General features: G+C 39.9%; 1 protein-coding gene across 5 annotated transcripts; it reads right to left on the reverse strand.

Moving 5' to 3' along the window:
- Positions 1-5677: 5677 nt before the first annotated feature.
- Positions 5678-19935, reverse strand: parvg (parvin, gamma). 5 transcript variants are annotated; one of them, XR_006006881.1, is made up of 14 exons: positions 19651-19934; positions 18850-18956; positions 17470-17534; positions 16739-16841; positions 16425-16568; positions 15400-15515; positions 15239-15294; positions 15117-15151; positions 14942-15003; positions 13474-13542; positions 13238-13339; positions 11824-11896; positions 8717-8840; positions 5678-7237 (listed from the first exon to the last, which is right to left on the reverse strand). XR_006006881.1 is itself a non-coding variant. In XM_041938178.1 (14 exons), exons 3-14 carry the CDS (start codon positions 18911-18913, stop codon positions 8767-8769), a joined length of 963 nt encoding a protein of 320 aa, XP_041794112.1. In that variant the 5' UTR covers positions 18914-18956; positions 19321-19514; positions 19651-19935; the 3' UTR covers positions 5678-8766. The 5 variants fall into 5 exon arrangements, 4 of the variants coding, with proteins under 4 accessions (XP_041794112.1, XP_041794113.1, XP_041794116.1 ...); XM_041938178.1 differs by adding an exon at positions 19321-19514 and having other exon boundaries at positions 5678-8840; positions 19651-19935; XM_041938179.1 differs by adding an exon at positions 19321-19514 and having other exon boundaries at positions 5678-8840; positions 18850-18971; positions 19651-19935.
- Positions 19936-20492: the final 557 nt, after the last annotated feature.

Genomic DNA, 20492 nt, shown 5'->3' on the forward strand with positions numbered 1-20492 from the left:
GCGTCAACCAACCAAGAAGTTTGTTACCACGTTGTCAAGGTCCCTTTGAGCCCTCCTAATAAGCTCTGTCTTCTACTTCTACCCAATTCCCATCCACCTCTGTCGATCATCCTGTCCAGGTTCTGCTCATCAAACCGCTTCCTCGCTCTACCATCTCTTCTCCATTTACTCCATCTGAGTCTTCCAGTATGCCCATAACCAATGCTCCTCTCATCTGTGCATATTAAACCAATTGCTGCCATCCATCACCATTTAAAAACCATTGTCTAGATTTCCACATCCTGCTGTTATTGAGAAGCCTGAGATACATCCTGCCAACATTTATCTATTAAAACTCCATTAGGCTTGGTCTCGCCGATGCCCTGTGTGCTCAGGCCGGATCTTCTGTGGCATTGACTCCGCAATAAGATCCAACTGAAGTACATATTAAGGTTCCTGTTTCACGGCGTCCATTTGAGCTAGCTATTCTGAGTGTTCAAATAACGCTGCCATGGTGGACCACACCTAACTGATGCTAAGAAACATGGTGCAAAACAGGAAAAAGCCAGACTAACAAATGGTTTTGGCTAATTTGCTGTATGATATCAAAATCATTGACTACAGTGAATCAAACAGGGCATTGCATACTTGCACTTTTTTTTATATTTCTATTTTTTTATCTGAAATTTTTATTTCTATTTATTTGTTCTTTCTATTCATTTTATTTTTTATCTGTTTATCTTTTTATTTTTACTTCTTTTCATTTACTATCCTTTGAGCACAAAATTATGAGTTTGACGCACATTACATTTCAGCACACACATTACCTGTGCACATGACAAACAGACCTTTGAATACGATAATTTTAATATATGTGTTTCGGCTTTTGGTTGTCTGAAGCCAAGTTGTGCCAAATCACAACCTTCTGTCACCGGGTCCGTACATGTATGAGATGAGTAAGTGATTAAAGCAAAGATTAGACAAAAATTAACACAATTTGTGCAGCAGAAATAAGCTTTTGTTGTTTTTTGATTCAGTATCTTGTTATCATCTTGTGACCCAATAAGGGTCCAAACCATGCGAAAGCACTGCTATGAATATTATAAAATATATATAATACTATCTGACTGAAATATACTGTATGCAGGTTTATTACTGCTATAGAATTATGTTTTCAATATGTTTTTATTTTATATTTATTCCTATTATATTAGTTAACATTCTAACAAGCTGCAGTCATTGATGATTATTGGTGTGCAAAATGGGTTTTGTAGCTAAATTGAATTTAGTGCTCAGTCATCTCGCATGGAACAGATTTAATATGTAAATACAAATTGTCTACAGAGTTAATATTTGGCTTTGTTCTCATCACTCCCCACAAGCATTCACCATGCTCAATACAACTGAGAGATCAAGAGCGACAATAACAAACTCAATTCCCCCCAAACTGCAGGGGATGCACCATCCAGTAAATTGAGCTGGACAGAGCCAAACACCACAACCCACATGATTTATAGCAGCAAGCAAAGACATGTCATCAATGCGGCACATAATTATTAAACTCAGTAAAATACAATGCTTGAAGCAGATTCTTTGGAAATGTTATGTAGCACTGGTAAGCATGACCATACTGTACAGGCCACGAGTGCAGCTGAATGTAGGAGCATATGACACAATGAACAGCTGTAACTGCTATTTTGATGTGCAGAACAGTAAAGCAAGCTGTCACACAGACCCCCTGAGTTCATATATGTCTCTAATGCTCAGATGAATATGAAATGTGTGGAAAAAATGTGACTGAAGCCATACTGAGCTCCCTATGAAGCCAATATATAGATATTTATGTGAATGGGCTGTGTGAAGTCATGTTTACATCCCTAAAGCCAATACACAATACTATTTTCTCCAACAGATGTGGCTTGCGATCATCCCTCGAAGCGACAGCAAAACAATGTGGGTAACATGCAGAAAGCCAATTGAGCCCCTCAGGTTCCCAACACCCAACACACACAACAGTGTTCATATATCACCACTATGTAAATCAACAGCATGAAAGCATCACAATGCAAGTGTCAAACATCAACCAAAAGTAAACCAATGTTACTGTCAGACAGTTAAATAAGTCAATTTGCATTTAATAACAATGCCAACACTGTAAATAAATTCACAGCAGCATAAAAGTAGAAGACAGACAGCAAACGCACATCAAGCAGATCTGAGGGAAAGATGAAAGAGCCAGTCTCATAGCTTATTGATAACTCCAGTCACACAAACACAAACGCAACAGAGCCAGTGCATCATCTTACAATATTCATGTCAGCACAGCTAGCTAATGAAAGCTTACCTCTGTGAAGTGAAGCAGTGACCTTGGCAACAGCACCTGGCAACAATATGGCGGAGAACGACGACGTCCGGTTTAACGTGGCGTTTAGAGGTACGAGTTGTCTCTCTAAATGGCAAATGGTCATCAGTAGTTGTTAACACTGCTAGTCCACAAAACCGTCCTAAAGCGTCATGATAATATGAGAAGAATTGCTACATTAGCAGTATATATACTTACAGTTAGCTATCGGCTGCTAGCTAAACGAACAACGCAAAAAAGAGGGCGGGGCAATGAAGGTTTAAAAAGACCGCCATATTGTAAAGGGTGCGTTTGATATATTGTCAGCTGCAGCCAGGAGAGTATGTCACGTGTCAGTGCAGCGTTCAGCAGCATTTGCCTGAGGATCAACCAGTAGTTAACATCTGTAACGTTTATACGTCTTACTGGATGTGTTTTCAAACACGCCTTTACTTAATAACAAGAGTTATTATTATTATTATTATTATTATTATTATTATTCAGACCAAATCTACTAAATCTGTGTGTTCTACGACAATCTAAAAATACTGATGATAGTGATGATTGCTGCAACACCTCCTTTGTCGCATCAGTAAAGTATTTGGATCAATGTCTTTTTTCAGCGTGGCACTTTTACTGTTTGATCAGAAGCTCAACACTGCAACTTGCAGGTGGTTGAGCTGTAATCTCTAGACTATGTCCATTATCTTCTGTCTCTAGCAACCAAAAAAAAAGATTAGTTTCATCTTAATCATTAATTCTGAGTGTTTCCTCTGAAAGCACAAATTCTTCAGTTGCATTCTGAAAATGCTGGCTATGTGCAGTGGATAGTCTAACAATTATTCATTCCACTGCAAAACAACTTATTCTGCAAATTAAATGACAATGATGTTTCAGTGGTTGTTTGTTGTGGAAAGGGTTTGTGTTTGTCTCTCACTAGTGGTTCTTTTCTGTGTGGATTTTGTACGTTCTCCTCTGTATCTCCACATCTCTTAAAAAGACGGCCATGTTTGGTATCAGCTGCTAAAGCCCCGGCTCACTATAAATACTGAGGATGGGTCAAATACAGAGGACAAGTTTCCCCCAGGAGGATTGGTAGTTTGTAGCATAAAAATGAGGAACTAGGAGCAGATCTAGTTTAAATCACTCTTCATTTTTGCCTCCTTGGTCACAGCAAGAAGGAGCAAGTGGATATTCAGTATAATTTATGTACAGCAAAGCAACAAGCTCACCCTTGGGAGAACATAATGGGCTGTGGGTTTTCTGGTTTTTGCCTTGATTTTGGCAGAATTCAAATGTCAACAGTGTACTATTTTTCTAATAGAAGAAACTGGTGATTTCTCTCAGTGATCATGTATAACATGGCATAAATAACATGACTCAGAAATATTTCAGGATATCTTTACATTCAGGATCCTCAGTGGAAATAAGGGACTGTTTACAAGGCAATGTTAAGGAGTAGATTGACCTCACATGGCGACTTCTGATACAATTCAGTTCAAGCTTTTGAAACCATAAATTACCACTTCTATTGAAAATACACTTGTGAAACCAGAAGAGATCTTGTATTCTTTTTTAAACGACTCAATACTGATTTCCCTCCTGCAGTTTTCGTATGCACCTCCTCCCTGCCTCCTGCTCTACAATGAGTGCATTTGAAACATAATGATTCTTGAGTGTACCGGCACACACTAAATGCCTGCTATTCTTTAACCCTGATGCAAGACCCATTATGAACAGAGAAACTGTGAAGTAGTCTGATATTGTAGATGTCTTTGACCAGCATTCTGCTCAGTCCTGCAACTGCGTGGGATGCAGTTCTCTAAAGGTCCCACTGGTTGACCTTTGAACTTTTTATCAGCCACTGACCCTTGATTGAGCTACTCCAGCTCATCACTATATTCATCCTGGAAACGAAGACTGACAGTTTAACATGAGGGAGTGTTTCTCCTTAGCTCAGCCTGGTGTTGTCAGGTGTATATAAAGGGCCACTCATTGTTTTTTTTTCTCTTAATCCAGTTGTTCCTATGACCCCATAAACCTGCAAAAACAGTTTTTTTTTTGTTTTCTTGACATTATCTAACCGTATAAAGTTGATATGGTTGTATGTATATGGTTGATATTAGTAAACAGTTGCCAATTTACACATCCAGCCGATATCTTGAGTGTTGTTTCTGGTCACCTGATGAATGTAAGTCCAATAGTCATTTGCGTTTGAGCTCTGTTTTGAGGGAAATATTAGCTCTTTAGCTGCTAAATGCTCCATTATGTTCACAGCTACTTGCTAACGTTGTCTGTCTGCCATTTGGCTCTGAGCAAGTAGTGTACAGCTTTTTCTCTGACAACAGCAACCCTCAGGTTGGGAACCACAACCTCATCTGCCCTTTTTCTAATTATTAATCTTGTGTCTCTCGTCATTTTTGTGTTGAGTAATGCACGGTTTACGAAACCATCGCTTTGAACACATCTTACACAAGCTGTCTGGGCTTAATTACTACAGTAGTGTTTAATCTCTTGATCCTTTAAGTTTAGCATTCCAATCCATGATACTGTCACCTCTGTGATATCTGATTTAAACACATATCTACGTATATAATACAGCAGCTGCATACTCAGAGTGATGCTGCTCTGTTGGCTCTACTCCCTTTTTCCTGCACAGAGAGATGCATGTGTTCAGTGTGACAGGGGAGGCAGGCATCACTCCCATCTCTTGTCAACATTTTGGATGGACTCTTGTGGGTTTCTATGCAGAAAGACAGCATTTGTTTTCTCTGTAACAGCCAGTCAGTTTTTGAGAAATCCTCTGGTCGCTCCAGGCAATAAAATGTACTCACGGTATGCTCAAAAATTATATCAAGTGATTTCTAAAATATTCTCAGCCCTTGCTTAATAGGTAATATACATGATTTATTCCTACACAGTAACTGTCTTAAAATGTTGACGAGTCGGTGGTGGTGCGGTGTCCTAATGGAGGAAGAAGAAGGTGTTGTCATTGAAGCAGAACAGGTTTAATCCCTCAAACGTTTATCCTGAAATTCATCCTTGTTTTTTTCTGATGGATTAGAAACTGATGACAGACTAAGCCGTGACCCTTTTGCTGATACACACACACAGTGGCTAAATAACATTAATCTCTCTTGACTTTCACTCATGTTGTTGTGTGTGTCCTAAAGATAATTGCTTATGCATGTCAAAGGCACACAGACGCTTGCGCACACCATCGATGTGCGTGATTTATCCAGCTGGCTTCAGCGTTCTGATAATGTCCACATCCTTATCTTGACTGATTCAGGGTATGAAGCTTGAAAGCACAAATATTCATCGTATTAACTCTGAACAAGACACACAGGATAAAATAGCTAGAGTTTTAATTTATTAAATATATATTTTTAAAAAATATTTTAAAAGATATTTATCATATGGGCAAAGCAGACAAATGTCAGTTATATTTATTGATATATAGATAAACAGATACAGAATCTAATGTGTAAAAAGGCTATTTTTTTTTGTACATTTTCATTAATGTGATTCAATCCATGTCATTTACTATGTGAGGGCTCAATATCTCTGCACAAACACTTCACTTCCTTTCAGGCAGGACACTTGCATCAAGGTTTTAACCATTTATCGGAACAATAATACACATTTTATGCTCTCAAACAAATCCAAATATAATTGGTACAGAATGTCCCTGAGCTCAAAACCCCTCTGACTGAAAGACACAGCTTTTGATGAGTATGAATACAATGAACATTCACATACAACTGAATGTCAAGCTCAACCCTGGTGTATGCAGAATAACTCTCTGCCAGATGTTTATATGCACCATCTTATATGTGACTATGAAATGACCACAGAGATTGTCGTTCAGAAGTCTTAAGATGCAGAAAAAGAGAACTGTGTTCCGTCATGGTTTGATTGAGTGCAACAGGTTTGTCCTTCATACAGTAATGTGCAATTTAATTTTCAGCAAGCAAATCTGGTTTACAGTCACTCGGGATGAGGAGTTCAAGGGCCGTAAATTGGAAAAGAGAAGAGAAGCCGCTTTAATTTCATAATACTTAAACTGTCTGCTGTAACAGCCAATTTCTACGATAAACAAGAGCAACACACACCTCAGTGTCTCTTTCTATCTCCGTCTCTCGCTGCGTTTCCATCTGACTGCCAAGCAAATCCTATGCAAACTTTTTGAAATGTCAGGGAAAATCAAATGTGAATTTAGAGTATTTTCCATCGGCTTGGTGGAAATGAATAAATTGGCTTCATGAATGTCAACAAACACATCTGCAAGAAAACTGGAGGGAGCAAGAAGTGCTACAATGGTTGTCGTTACTGTTTAGGGTTGCCTAAATTTCAGACTTTAACCCAAGGCAAGAACAGAGAAACTCACTCTGCAGTTTTCTAATGCACAAACTATATCCACAAAACTAGAGCAGAGAGGCAGCAGAGGTAAAGACATATTATCATTTAACACTAGACTTGCTGATAAAAAAAAGCCACTAACGGGTTGCATTAATTGAATCAGTGAAGAAATTCCTGTTCTTTGCAAAAGGGAGAGTAGATACGATGATTTTTCCAGTTCTAGTACACGTTTTTTTATTCAACACATAATTTACAAAATACACTTTGATGGAATCATATCTATTGTCTGTCTCTCATCCATTATGGCTCCCTCCATCGCTGCCTGCTGCACCATCTCCACGTGTGTGTGACACTGAGTTGTGAACAATCAGTTGCAAAGAAAAGCCACAATTTTTCGGAGAAATGACAATTGCATTCACAGACTAGAAACAGAGGAGGTCACAGGCTGTCAGCGGAAACACGAGGAAGAAGCAGAGAAAAGAGATTCACATTGTTTTCTGTGGCAGTCAAGGATGATGGTTTTCTATGAAAGTGCCATGTTGCAGCAGTGTCAGACTGAAAAGGAAATGGAATGAGAGGAAGGAGATTTAAATTACCAGGAAATAACACTGGGCCACACTAACATCCACACCGCATACATCTTGACTGAAAGTGAACCAAATTTAAAATGCGTAAAACAAAAAAACCCAAAAAAGTAGTTTTAAAAGGTCAGTGCTCCATCAGAAGTGCTCCGTTAGTGATTGGTTAGCTCTGCTGAGAGAAGAGCTCGGATGTCTGCTCTCTCACTCTCCTTACACAACAATTTCTGTCACTTTTCATGCGAACAAGCGAGTGCAACACTTCGAGTGTCTTCCAGGAGAGACTGTCTGAAGATGTGCGCCCCAGTTATCCCCAGCTGTAAACAATATCGCATCTCCCCCTCTATGACTTCAGGCTTTTCACCCAGCCTTCAAGTGTGGCTGCGCAGAGCAGGTATTAACACTTCTGATTCTCCACGCTGTATGACCCAGCTCTGATAGAGCTGCCCTTACTGTCTTAACATTGTCAACAGGGTTTAAACAGACCATGAAGGCATGCTTAGTGCCCGGTCAGAGCAGAAAGTGGCACAGCAAACATTCAGGAATATGAGCACCATGAGACCAATTTGACACAGGGCCCCTATATAAGCCTGGGCCACAAGCTGATGGGCAGCAATATAGTAATAATGTAGAAGCTGTTTTAGTTATGGCAGCAAATAGTAAATTGTTGTATTTATATAGCACTTTTACTGAGGCGCATTACAATTTGTATCTCATTCACACACTAAGGTAACATGTGAGGCAGTGGCCTGAGCATTGGGAGCACTTTCAGGTTTCTGTGTCTTGCCTAAAGACACTTTGACATGAGGAAAAGAGAAGCTGGGAATCGAACCACCAACCCTGTGATTAGTGGACAGCCTGCTCTACCTCCTGATCTACAGCTGTTGATTTTGTAGAGATGAAAATACATAAACAATTTTGCAATTAATCAAATAACCAACTACTAGGTGACATAATGGAAACCTGGGGCTTTTGCCTGGTTGGTGGTCTTTTATCCACCTGTCCTCACAAAACAGGTGGTGGAGGCTTGGTGACATAGTGACTATTTGCTGGGCCTGTTGGTGAGTTAACCACAAACGTGTTTGCTAGCTGCTAACATACTGGGTTTAATTTTTACTTATTTTTTTACCACAGACTTGCGCCTCACAACTGACTGCAAACTGTGCCTCTCTTTTGCAGAATTGTATATATCTGTCAGGTCAGGGTCAATCAATCTGAGTCAGTGTGGATGGTGCAACCCAGCTCATATCAACATTTTCTATTTTGGTTCTCGGCCCCGCTGATATCCCAGATCATGTGTGACTTGCTAAATCTACTAAAGCTACTTGTTTTGATTAGCTTGAAAGCATCAGCAAAATGTCTCAAAGCAGTCAACTGCACCCTTTAGATAAATGCATGCACAGCATTTACAACAGTTTAGAGACGGAAGGAAGCACACGCAGACCAAACACAGCACCTGTCTTCAGCTCTGTTTGTATTTCTGGTTGTCAAGTTCCTCTTCATCTCTCATTTCCCTTTGTGCTTCTTGAACAGGGCGTAAAGGACCTTCAAGGTGGCAGCGATGTCCTGAGAGACAATATCTGTCACATAATCCACAGGAGACATTTCGTGAGTATTTATAATGGACCATCAGCATCTACCAAGTCACTGAGGCAGTGAAAACATGAGAACGCTTTTACCAGCATTAGCTAATAACTTTTCTCACGATCCATCCTAACAGGTCATAGATCAGGAGGACAAAAAAAACTATATTAGATGGAAATTTAATCAATGCGTCCTTGGTGAGACAAGATACCAACAAAATGGCTCTCTGTTGTGAGATGCACTTACTGAATGAATGAGACATAAAGATGGACTCCACCGCTGGCTAACCTAATTAATGCGCGCAGCACACTCCTGTTTTAGACCTTGAGTGCTGAGATTCCTCATTCCATCGCAGCAATTATGCCGGTAATTAAAAAGACACTAAAAATGAATTAAATTAGTCACTTGCTCTTGGCTTAGATTAATTGTGCTGGTCCTTACATTAACAGTTATCGTGTTGAGGATTTACCTCACAGTTACTGGCTATACAGCTGGCAGGCAATGCTGTGAGGAAGTTTTAGTGATCGTGAAAGGGAGAGTCAAGCTAAGGGAGAATAAAGAGCATTTTGTTGATAATGGATCAGGGGAGGGAAGTAGATCTATTTGCTACTGACTGATTCACACTGAGATTAGTCGGTAAATCAATGACTCAGTCGCTCTATTTCACTCTTATGTTTTTCACATGGCCGAAAATGGACACCCAAACATAAGACCCATATGTGATTTTTGAACATCTCATTCCCAGACCACAAGCCTTAATAAGCTGCTATAACAGCCTTCTGAGACCCTTTGATTTTTGGATCCCGGCTGCAGGGATTTGCTTCCATTCAGAGATGCTTTATTGAGTTTGGGCACTGATGCTGGGCGATAAAGCCTGGTACAGAGTCGGCTTTGCAGTTTATTTAAAATGTATTTAAAATGTGTTGTGATCAGAGCTCTGTGTAGGTTAGGCAAGTTTTTCTACAACAAGTTGGGGAAAACATATCTTTATGGACCTCGCTTTGTGCACTGTCATGTGGAAAATCTCATCTGTCCCCTTTCTCTGTCCAGAACCCTCCCTGAACTTGCTCTATAAATAAAAAGCCTGGAACAGTGAAGAGGTCTGTTACCACAAAGTTGGAGGCTCATTTTAACATAGATTACTTGTCTAATATTCTTATATATATTATTATTGTAGCCTGTAGCATTAAAGGATACGTTCACATTTTTCAGTCTATCTTGTAACAATGCTCACATGCCCGTATGCACACGGTATTCACTCCTGCTATTCACACTGGCCATTAAAAGATCCTTTCTAAATCTGATTTAAAAGCAAATAATGGGGTTCAAAATCCACCATCCTCATTCTGTACAAAAATATATGAGTTATTATGGGGTATCAGCAGTCTGAGTGAGACAAATCAAGCTGGACAGTGTTTCCTGTTGAGCTGTGGTGGAAGGATGGTGACACACTAGAAATGCAGCAACTCTCCAATATACCTTTTTGATTCGACTGACTTAGACGGCATATTAAATATTATGTATATTAACTTTAGACAAACAAGAAAAAAAAGTGAACCAATATCCTTCAAGAGTTTTCTTCACTCAAAAAACTAAGTAGCCTAACCAAAACCATAAAAAACTATATACAAGTGGACAGGGGTACCCACATACTTGTAGATCAGCTATATACAGGCAAAAAGTATTATACGTCAATTTATCTCATAAATGTGCATTTATATACTGAATCGACACTACAAGTAGACTAAAACAATACTGAATATTTGGGTATATTAAAGGTTGGGGTCCTGGTTGTCAAGTGGTTAATATTGTTATCGCTATTTAAGTTTTCAAATAAATAGACAGTAACCACGAATCTCTGCTCACCTTATTAAACCAAGGAGAAGGCAGAATTTCCAAAAAACCTTATATACTACACATGAAATGCAAACAGGGAAATCTGTAATGATATAATGCTCAAAGCTCAAACTCGTTTATGCCACAAATTGTGAACTTGAGATTTTACAGTTGGAAATCTGATTTCCAGCAGCTTCAAGTTGAAGCTGACAAACAGAAAATTTCAGTGCACAGATACAATCAGGAATATTTCTGGGATCTGTCTGATAACCAGTACACAGTAGCAGTGCTCATGAATACAGATGACATATCTTCCTCCAGATAAACAGACAAACACACGCATACTTGTACTTCTATACTTGTGAGGACCCTCGTTGGCATTATAATGCATTCACTAGCGCCTTACCCTAACCTTAACCATCACAAACAAATGCCTAACCCCAACCCTTACCCTAAACCTAATTCTAACCTCACCCTCAAAACAGTCCAAACCCATAAACAGGCCTTTGAAGTTGCGAAGTTGTGAGGAGCAGCCAAAATGTCCTCACTTTCCAATAACGTCCTCACTCTGCGGTTAAAACGCCCGGTCCTCACTGTGTAGCAAGCACAAGTACAGACACACAGTAGATACAGCCACAGCGGTAAGGTTAAACCCCTGTGTCTATCAGCGGACACCAGAGTGACATCCTCCCCTTGAGACGTCTCCCTCGCTGCCCCTCTCTAAATGAATGATGATGACCTCGGAGTGAGCCAATCATCTGCAGTGATACTCAGCGAGACACGAGAAGCACTCATTCATATTCCGCAAGCAATTCCATCTTTCCCTCCAAAACACCGTCAAATCCACACTCGGCCGAGCAGTGGAGATTAGCTCAAACTACCGGAGCGATCCCCCTCCTCGCCTCACATGCAAACGGGTTTTGGCGCTCTTCTGTCATACAGATAAATGCTCTTGATAGAGGATATCATCTGAATTAGTTTGACAGTGCTGTCTTGGAGCTCCAGGGTATTTTCCCTGCTGCAATTATTTTACTCCTTCTGTTTTTGCTTTTTCATCGCCCGTGCCTGGCATTTTAATTTGAGTCAGATGTGTTGTCAACAAAGCAGAGTGTGTATTGTGTGAACGGTGTGTTATTTCCTCACCTTGTGGATCAACACTGGACACTTGAAGGCCTGTGTCATTAAGGAGGTCCAAGGCCAAGGTCACATTATGAAGCTGGAGGTCAAAGAGATAAAATCACAAAATCAAAAAAGGTGATGAAAGACTGCAAACACATTTTAAATGCTACAATTTTAAGAGTCACTTTTCACTAATCCTTGAGAAATTAAATATGAAATCTGCTTATTCTCTTTTTTTTTTTTTGCCAGGTTAGGCTACATGAGAAGCTTGATACTACTTTCAGTAATGTGTGTTAAGTATGGAGCGAGAACAAAGGAAGCGATTAGCTTAGCCTCGCATGAAAACAGGAAGCAGCACACAGTTGAAGTAGATAACCCAAAACGAAACAAATCAAAAATCGCCATTTCTTCATTACTGTTTGTGTAAGAATTAAACAAACAATGGTAAATAAAAATGAGCTGTTTAGCATTAGGTTGCCTCATTAATTTGTCACCACCACAGTGAAATCATGTGACTGACAAATTGTGATTAAGCTCTACCAGATAAAGTTTCATCAAGAAAAATGTGAGACATTTCAACTGAATGATGTCCAGTGTTTAATTTATCAGCAAATTAAATCTATATAGCTATTTAGCAAATTTGTTGAGCTTTATTGATTTTACACCAATCAAATCTAATATTTTAATTGGCTATTAAATGGGAAAGAACCAGGTAACACCGGAATTTATCTGAATATCCTGATCTACCGTAATGTTTTTTGGATCATGGCTAATCTGTGATGTGTTTATCACCAGAAGCTTTTTAGCTTTTAAGGTATCAGAAAATCTAATGTGGAATATCACAGCGTAAGTTATTCATGAACTCATCACATCTGTGATAAAAGAGTCATAACTTTTTCATAGACTCATCCTATTGCTTCAAGTAAAGTGAGATCGAAGATATCATTATAAGTGAGCCATGACACAGTAGTAATTATGCATCTACTTTTATTATGGGAATTGTAAAATATTAATTTTATCATGTAATATATTGTAATAGGAACAATTTTGGATCAGTTTTCAGTACTGTAGCTCATTATCTACTGTGCTCTTGTGGGAACTTAAATTAGCTCAAATTAGAAATAAAAAGAAGTGTATTTAATACTTTTGAATTCCAAGAATACAGTAAATGTATATCTACACTTTCAAAATAATATAATCAAAAATGAAATTAATTCTGATTTAAATTACATTTTTTTTTAGACAATATGATTTTAAGGAAGTAAATACGTTGAAAATGAAACTCACATCACCTGCGAGCATCTACAACAATGATGATGATGATGATGACACAAAGTCATAATAAAGTTAAGTGCTATGTGTGTGTCTCTGTCCAATATTATTGTTCTTCTGAGGTCTCATTAATGTATCAGGAATCCATATTGAATCCATACTGTACCATCTCAGAGGGATTGACGGGGGTCAGGTTGAAGTCATGGAGCGGGATGAAGAAGCCTTCCAGCTGTCCAATCAGCAGCAGCAGAATCACACCATCTGCAAACTAGACAGAAAACACACTGACACTGGAGTCTATCCAAGAAGGTGATATGATCACCTCAGGGGAAGTAATCAATTGGTCTTTTTTTTCCAGGAGAGTCTGTCAGCGCTCCAAAACTGTGTTCAGCTGTTATTTACCTGTTTGTCCATATCAGCCACCTGCAGACCCATGGTTGACATATTCTGGTTGACAAAGTGTAAGATGGCCTGAAAATGAAAAATAAGAACTGGAAAAGGCAGTTTGAAATACAAATACATAGCCCCATTTATATTTAGGTACCAAACATGTTTCATTTTTCATCCAAACCTTACAAAAGCTTCAGATTGTTATGCTCAGACAGATTTTAATGTCTGACAGCAACAACATAAAAAATATGCGTTCTGTTGGAAGAGTCCATTTAATGTTACCTCAAAGACACTGTTACCTTCATGGTTGGGTGTTATTTAGTAAAAACAGGGGGCAGCCAGAAAGGTGAAAATGTGGGCTGAGGTGGAGAAAAAAGTGAGTCAGTTCTATTTTTATAATACAACTTATGAAATGACAATGCGAAAGGTTTCACTCATAGTGATGAACCTGTAGAGAATTTGAAGCTGAATTTGAAGCTTCCTGCATGTTTATGGAGGTTTATAGCCAGTTTCAGCTCATTGTTTAGCTGCCCGGGGACAACGTTGCATTATTTTTGGCTGTTTTCTGCGAAAACTTCTCTAAAACCCACAGCTTGCTCAGCACCAAACAGCAGACAGACACAGTTAGGGACTAGCTACCGAACACAATGGAGCAATTAGCAGCTAAAGAGTCAGATACTTCCCTCAGGAGTTGGTAGAGACCAAACACAGAAGTAAAACAGAGTGAATATTGAACTTAGATTTGCCAGGTGCCAGAAACAACACTCCAGATGAATGAGGATGTTGCTCTGTGGCAGCTGGATTTTTGAAATATGTACCTGTGTGCTAACAAGATTTCATTTTAAACCTTATTGGAATCTGTGGATATATATCAATATGAGCATGCTTTGATATGCATGTACTCTATGCACTGCAGCCCCTCAGGGAATAGTGAGGAATCTTTCATTTGTTTTCATGTGCTTCCTGAGCTTTTATGTCTCGTGTTGCTGTGCTGTCTTGTTTTTTTTTTAAAGAATAAAAATGTCAGAGCTAATAGTCAACGATCAGCAAAAAAGTAAGTGACAACAATTTTCATAATTAATTAATTGTTTATGTTAGTAATCAAGAAAAATTGCCAAAGCTTTGTAGGCCAGGTTCTTAATTATAAGCATATGCTGATTTTAGGATTCTTTACATTTTTGTAAATAATATTTTGGGCTATGAAAAATGACATTTTGGAATGTTTGTCAACGTCAACATTTTATTGACTAAGTTATGAATAAATAATAATAAGACACTTGTTTCATTATAAGCATTAGTAGCAGGCCTGCTTGAAATGATACCTTTCCCATTTGATCTGTGCTAAATTCATGCACACACTGTGGACTCATCATGCCGATATGTAGGTTTTCAGTCCACCTTTGCTGTCTCACTGTCAGCGGTGCTGAGAGAGTTAACTGCTTAAACTACCTCAGCACTTCTCCTCCTCTCCTTGTTATACCTTCTTCACTGTGTTGACCTTGTGAGCCTCAAGCTTCAGCAGTTGCTCGACGGGATCTTCCCCTGGGGTGAGCAGACAGCCGGAAAAGTGTGTTAAAGTCATTGTAGGCCGTAATGCTGCTTCGATGACATTCAAGATGTCAAGTCAGCTCAACCTCCGACCACTCTTTACTCACTTTCGGTGTTGCTGAGGGATTCTGAGCCTGCATCTCTGTCGAAAAAAGCGACCTAAAATTATGAGATGAACACTGTGTTTTTCTCACATCCACAGAATCGCTATGGACAGAAATCTGCTCACCTGGCCTCTGTAAGAATCTCTGTCTGTACATCTGATTTGATTCCACTTTTGCTGACCTGGATGGAAATTAAAGTGAACCAAAATTGAGCAGCAACACCACAGGACGTGTTAAGGGCAGATTTTTGAGCAGAATCAGTGCTAAAGCTCGAGATGAAACTCACTTCCACAACTACAACTTCAACCTTTACATTCGGTGGCAAATCCAGTTCAGGCTGGAAACATCTCACCATGGCAACCAGCAGATGAATAGTGGCCAGAAGGTCTTTGTTGTGGATGACTGGCAGGCGAGCAGCAGAGAACAAAACACAGACAAAACAGATATGACAGAACTCGCCACCTCCTAGTACAGAAGCCAAGAAAGCCCAAAAGGATCTGAATCTTAGAAACAGATGAATACCTAGCTGCTTTGTAATTGATACTTTAATGTTTGCATCAAAGCAAACCCTGTTTTTCCTATTTTAATTGCCGTTTTATCATCAATTCTATGCATGTATGCATTCTGTAGTTACAGCTCTGTAGTAGTTCTGCAGCAATAGAGTGGAGAGGTTAAAACTATATATGTAAAGTACATCCTACATCCCTGTGCACAAGGGATTCACAGGAAGAGATGCAACATGTAATTACTGGTCACTCTCCTGCAGCCATATCAGAGCTGTAACAGGTTATTAAACCGAACATCTCTTGGTGCTGTTTCACTTTAAAAGCGTCCAACTGTTGAAACATGGGGTGGTTTTTATAGTGGAGCTGTCGCAGGGAACACAGTGTATCTTCACCCTTCGGTTTTTGAAAAGATACCTGCTGTCATGTGAAAAGGCAGATTATTGCCTTCTGTCCTATCAGGTCATGTCCTTTCAGTCATGTGATTCATGAAAGAAAAGTCCAGATGCGGGACTGGAAACTTCTCACTTAGGTGTTACGTTGCTTCTAATATTCAAATCATTGTTGTGGCCTATCTTTGCTTCCCTGACACAGCACCAAGGAGAAAAAAAACCCCACTGCCATCTGATTAAAAGAGAACCCCATGATAGTAAATTTCATCTGCACCAAATCCCTCACAGTTGGTGTAAGCTAACATGGCACCCGCGAGCTAGCACCAGATCCTGTTGTAAACCGAAGCGTTTGCCAGAACAGAACATTTGTCGACTTGTTGCTTCGTTCTTGAAGCCCAGTCAGCTGCATGACTCACGTTTGACGTTCCACTTGATCCGGCTGCTGTCCTGCAGGCCCACTCTCTTATCCAACTCCTCCAGGATCACTTCCAGCTTGCGGATCTGAGCAACGCTGGTCAGCGCCATCTCCTCCACGGACAAGTGCACGCCAGCCAACCTGGCTGTAGAAATCAGATCATTGTGATCTGCGAGGTTAGAGTTTTCCTGGCAAGGACTTTGTTTTGGATATTAGCAACGACAGCTTTTATTTAAACAACAGCAGAAAACATTTGCTCAAATTTAAATAACAATTAAGTGTAAGTAACGATCGTACAAATGTGTATTAACTCACACAGCAGGTGATGAAGCACCAGTCCATCGTAGAGATCCTCCTCCAGACTCTGAACCACTATGTGCTCTGGTTTCAAAGTGCTATTGATCCAGTAAACCAGTGCCTACCAAGACACAATTCATCGCACAGCCAGATACATCACTCCTGCATATATTCTTCTGTTGCCAACGTGCCAAATGAAAAACAGCGTGAAAACCCATTTTTTAAATTCTCTCCATCAATTTTTAGAGATAATATGATCCTGAGATGATGACAAATTTAAATTACTCCCCCAAAATAACCAATATTACATTTGTTTGTCCTCCCAGCTCAGGCCTACATATGAGACATGTCAGGCTTATTGAGTTATTTATTCATTGCCACTTGCACGAAGCACTTGCGCAGCCATCTTTTCCAATGAAAATGTGTTTTAAAGTCGGATCCAGCAGGCTCCTGCCGACTCCTTGTCATGATCTGTCTCCCAGCACCTCTGATAATTATGTTCATTAAAATTTCACTGATCCTTCCACCTCTCTACCTGCATCAGACATTATTCATGCTCTCCACTGCACACATAAATGCATGCTCCGTAATGTATTTCCTGTGTAACATTTATCTCCAGCCAACTCAGGACACACAGGTCAAGTCTTGGATCTGTGGTCGTCGTGGCTTTGATGTTACAGTAAATGTTGAACAGGAGACAGAGATTCAGACAAAGGCGTATACGTAGATAACAACAATTAATTTCTTACCTCCTTTAGCTTTTCAAATTGGGGCTCTTTTAAAGATGTTGGCTGAATGAGTTTCTGCTTCTCTCCTGTGTGAATACGAATACAAACTGCAGCAGTCAGATAATATTCATTCTCATTACACACAGCATTTTACATGCTAAAATTTTCTAACTTTGCTCTGTACAGTGGTGGAAAAAGTACTCCTGTCTCGTACCTGTTTTATGTACTTGCAAATGTACTGCTACACATATACTTTACGTTTTTGTTGACCATTTTTGAAAGCATGCCCTACATGTACCTCTGGATGTAATTCCTGCTGTTCCATGCAGCCAGTGGTTTCAGTTCCTTTTCAAACATTACAAAATCAATTAGTAAAGCCCTGAAACTTGCATGAGCTGTGTAATAAATCACACCCAACATTTAATCTGCATTATTTTTTGCCAATCCTACATTACTGTGATGTGACATTTGCAGCTATCACTGCTATAATCAATAGTTTTGTAACTACGGATCAAATGACTATGTGAACGGTGTCACTCATAGTGACAAACCTAAAGAGGATTATCAAACAACTCTGCAGCACAGACGGATTCAGCATCTCTCAGCTCATTGTTTTGGTTTTATGGCCTGCAGCTTTACTGCTTACTTCACTGTTATTTGTTTCTGGATGCAGTCAGCTGTTTTCAGAAAAAAATGCTCTGATAAACCCACCAAACAGCAGACAAACCAGGTGAACGAAGCGAGCAAGCGTCTAGCAGTTTAAGAGTTTAGTAGTTTCCCTCAGGAGGTGGTGCAGACCAAAGACAGAGCTAAACCAGAGGGAATATTGAGCTTATATTCATCAGGGAGCCAGAAACACAAATCTTAAGTAACACTAATGTTGCTCTGTAAGTGCTTTTTGCAAACAAGTATGTCAGTGCTGGCAATCAGTTATTGAAGGTTTAAGTACAGACTGACTTGAAACGTCTCCAGTGCATTACCTCATAACGATAATGTTCAAGAAAACTCAAAAATTAATGATGCAGAATTAATGTTCATTGTGAGGAATTACAGAACTCAAGTCTGCGAATTGATTTTCATATTGAATGAAAATGAAGGGAAACAGCTGGCTGCTCAGAAGAACACAATAGTTAACTGCGGACTAAAGGGTTTGTAATTCATGGTGAATTACCTATAAGAGGGCAAATCCAAAGTTATAGTCATTTTAATATGAAATGATATTTCTCCATATATGGGCAGCTATCAGTAACTCTTTCAGTACATATACATAGGTGTGAGTACTGTATTAAGTCAACTTAAAAGTGCTGCACAAATCATGATTGACTGAGACTGATTGATTTAATGGGTGGGTAACTGAAACTTATGACAGGATATTTAGCAGTTTACTGTGCGCACACATACCCTGAACAGACTCAGTGTCCGCAGTCTCTTCCTCTTTGTGACACTCAAAGATGCCAGCCTCCATCGCTTCTCCTCGAGGTGAGATATCCGCCACTCGTCAACAAAACCTGCAGAGAACTCAACTGTGAGAAGCGGCACTTAAATATAAACCAGAGAGGACTGAGGGGACACTTTGTCAACGTCTTTGGCAGAAAGTCGCTCTCAGCGGGGGCTCCTTGATCATATTGCTAAAGTGTCAACTGCTGCAGGGGAGTTACTGACCAGCAGTGGACGATGCTGATTGCACTGGCAGGCAGCTACTGTTGTGTGAAACTCTTCAACTTCAAACTTCTGCTTTTCAGCTACAGAGAAAAACAGCTCAACCACAAATGCATCTCTAGATTTGGTTGGTTTTTTTTTAAGAAGTTTCTAAAACAGAGGAGCACGGAATTGATGTGGTCAAAAAAAAGGGAAGATGTTGAGTTTCCTCACTTCCTTTTCTCTTTTTCAGTGGCACATCTAGCACTCAGCAGATCAAGCACCGTAAATCCCCACAGACCTGCAGGGCTGCACGTCTCCCTCTGAACACTTTGAACCACATGGTCTGAGACAAAGCACAGCAAACAGCAACCCAGTCTGACAAAACAGACGTGACCTGGAGCGTGTCACGCGCTTGTTTCCTGGATCTGGAGAAGAGAAAAGCCTCGGTGAGCAACTTTTCTTTCCCCGCATGTTCTGTGTGTGCGCGGCTTCCTTTTCCTGGGGTTGACAGTAACTTTCAAACAAGGTCATAAACAAAAAAGTGTTTCTGAATAAGCTTACCTTTAGCAGTTTGAGAGCGACTCGACGGAACAGTGACTTCAGCTGAACTGAGTTCCTTAGCTGATGTCAACTCCTGTCAAAACAGCGATACTAGAAGTGGAGCGCTGCACTCAATCTAAACAGAACTTCCTATGAGATCTATCAATGCAGATGGTCTGACTGCACGCAATTTCAAACTGCTGCTTTAGAAAAAGCAAAATGTCACCAGGTCGACGGGGAAGATAAACACAAATGAGAGGATGTGACAGAGAAGAAGGTAGCACTTCCTCTTCTTCTTTACTGGCTTTGCGCAGTGTTTTCAGATGAGGGCGTTCATGTCACAAACCACATTTGAGACTTCAACAACAAATATGTGTCAAGAGAAAGAAAACAGGGACTCTTGACTCTTGGGTGCAAACACATTGTTTGGAAAAGCACACTTCAGGAGGGCCGAGACAAACGTGACACACGGAGGCCTGAACCACTCAGCTCCGACTAACACATCTCCATCTGCGACCGGCTGGATCAATTTACTGTCATCTGGTCTCCAGCTTTCTCCATTCTCCAACAAACACACCAAAAGAGAGGCGGGAGAAAGAGAAACAGACAACAAAACAGCCAGCTCTGTATGTGCATCGGCCTTGTTGAAGGAAAGAGAAAGGACCACCCATCAGCCAGACGAAGGGGCAATTTCGGGGATGTGGAAGGTTACCATAGCAACAAAGGAATGAGACAAGAAAATAAAGGCCTAAAATAAACCCATAATTCCTTTAGATAAACCCAAATTGCGGGAATTGGCTGTTTCAAAGCCAATCTCGCTCAAAAGCCAAAGCAAATCTAACCTATCACACAAGTAAGAGATA

This window comes from Chelmon rostratus, chromosome 6 (genome assembly GCF_017976325.1).
Source record: "Chelmon rostratus isolate fCheRos1 chromosome 6, fCheRos1.pri, whole genome shotgun sequence".
Lineage (NCBI taxonomy): Eukaryota > Metazoa > Chordata > Actinopteri > Chaetodontiformes > Chaetodontidae > Chelmon > Chelmon rostratus.

What these genes read in the sequence shown, in the direction of transcription:
- parvg (XM_041938182.1), bottom strand. Translation starts at nt 18,913, where the DNA reads ATGGAGGCTGGCATCTTTGAGTGTCACAAAGAGGAAGAGACTGCGGAC. An exon ending in AGGTCAACACAGTGAAGAAG is followed by an intron (nt 13,543 to 14,941) that starts GTATAACAAGGA and finishes TTTCATTTTCAG; the next exon opens with GCCATCTTACACTTTGTCAA. An exon ending in CCGTCAATCCCTCTGAGATG is followed by an intron (nt 11,897 to 13,237) that starts GTACAGTATGGA and finishes TTTGACCTCCAG; the next exon opens with CTTCATAATGTGACCTTGGC.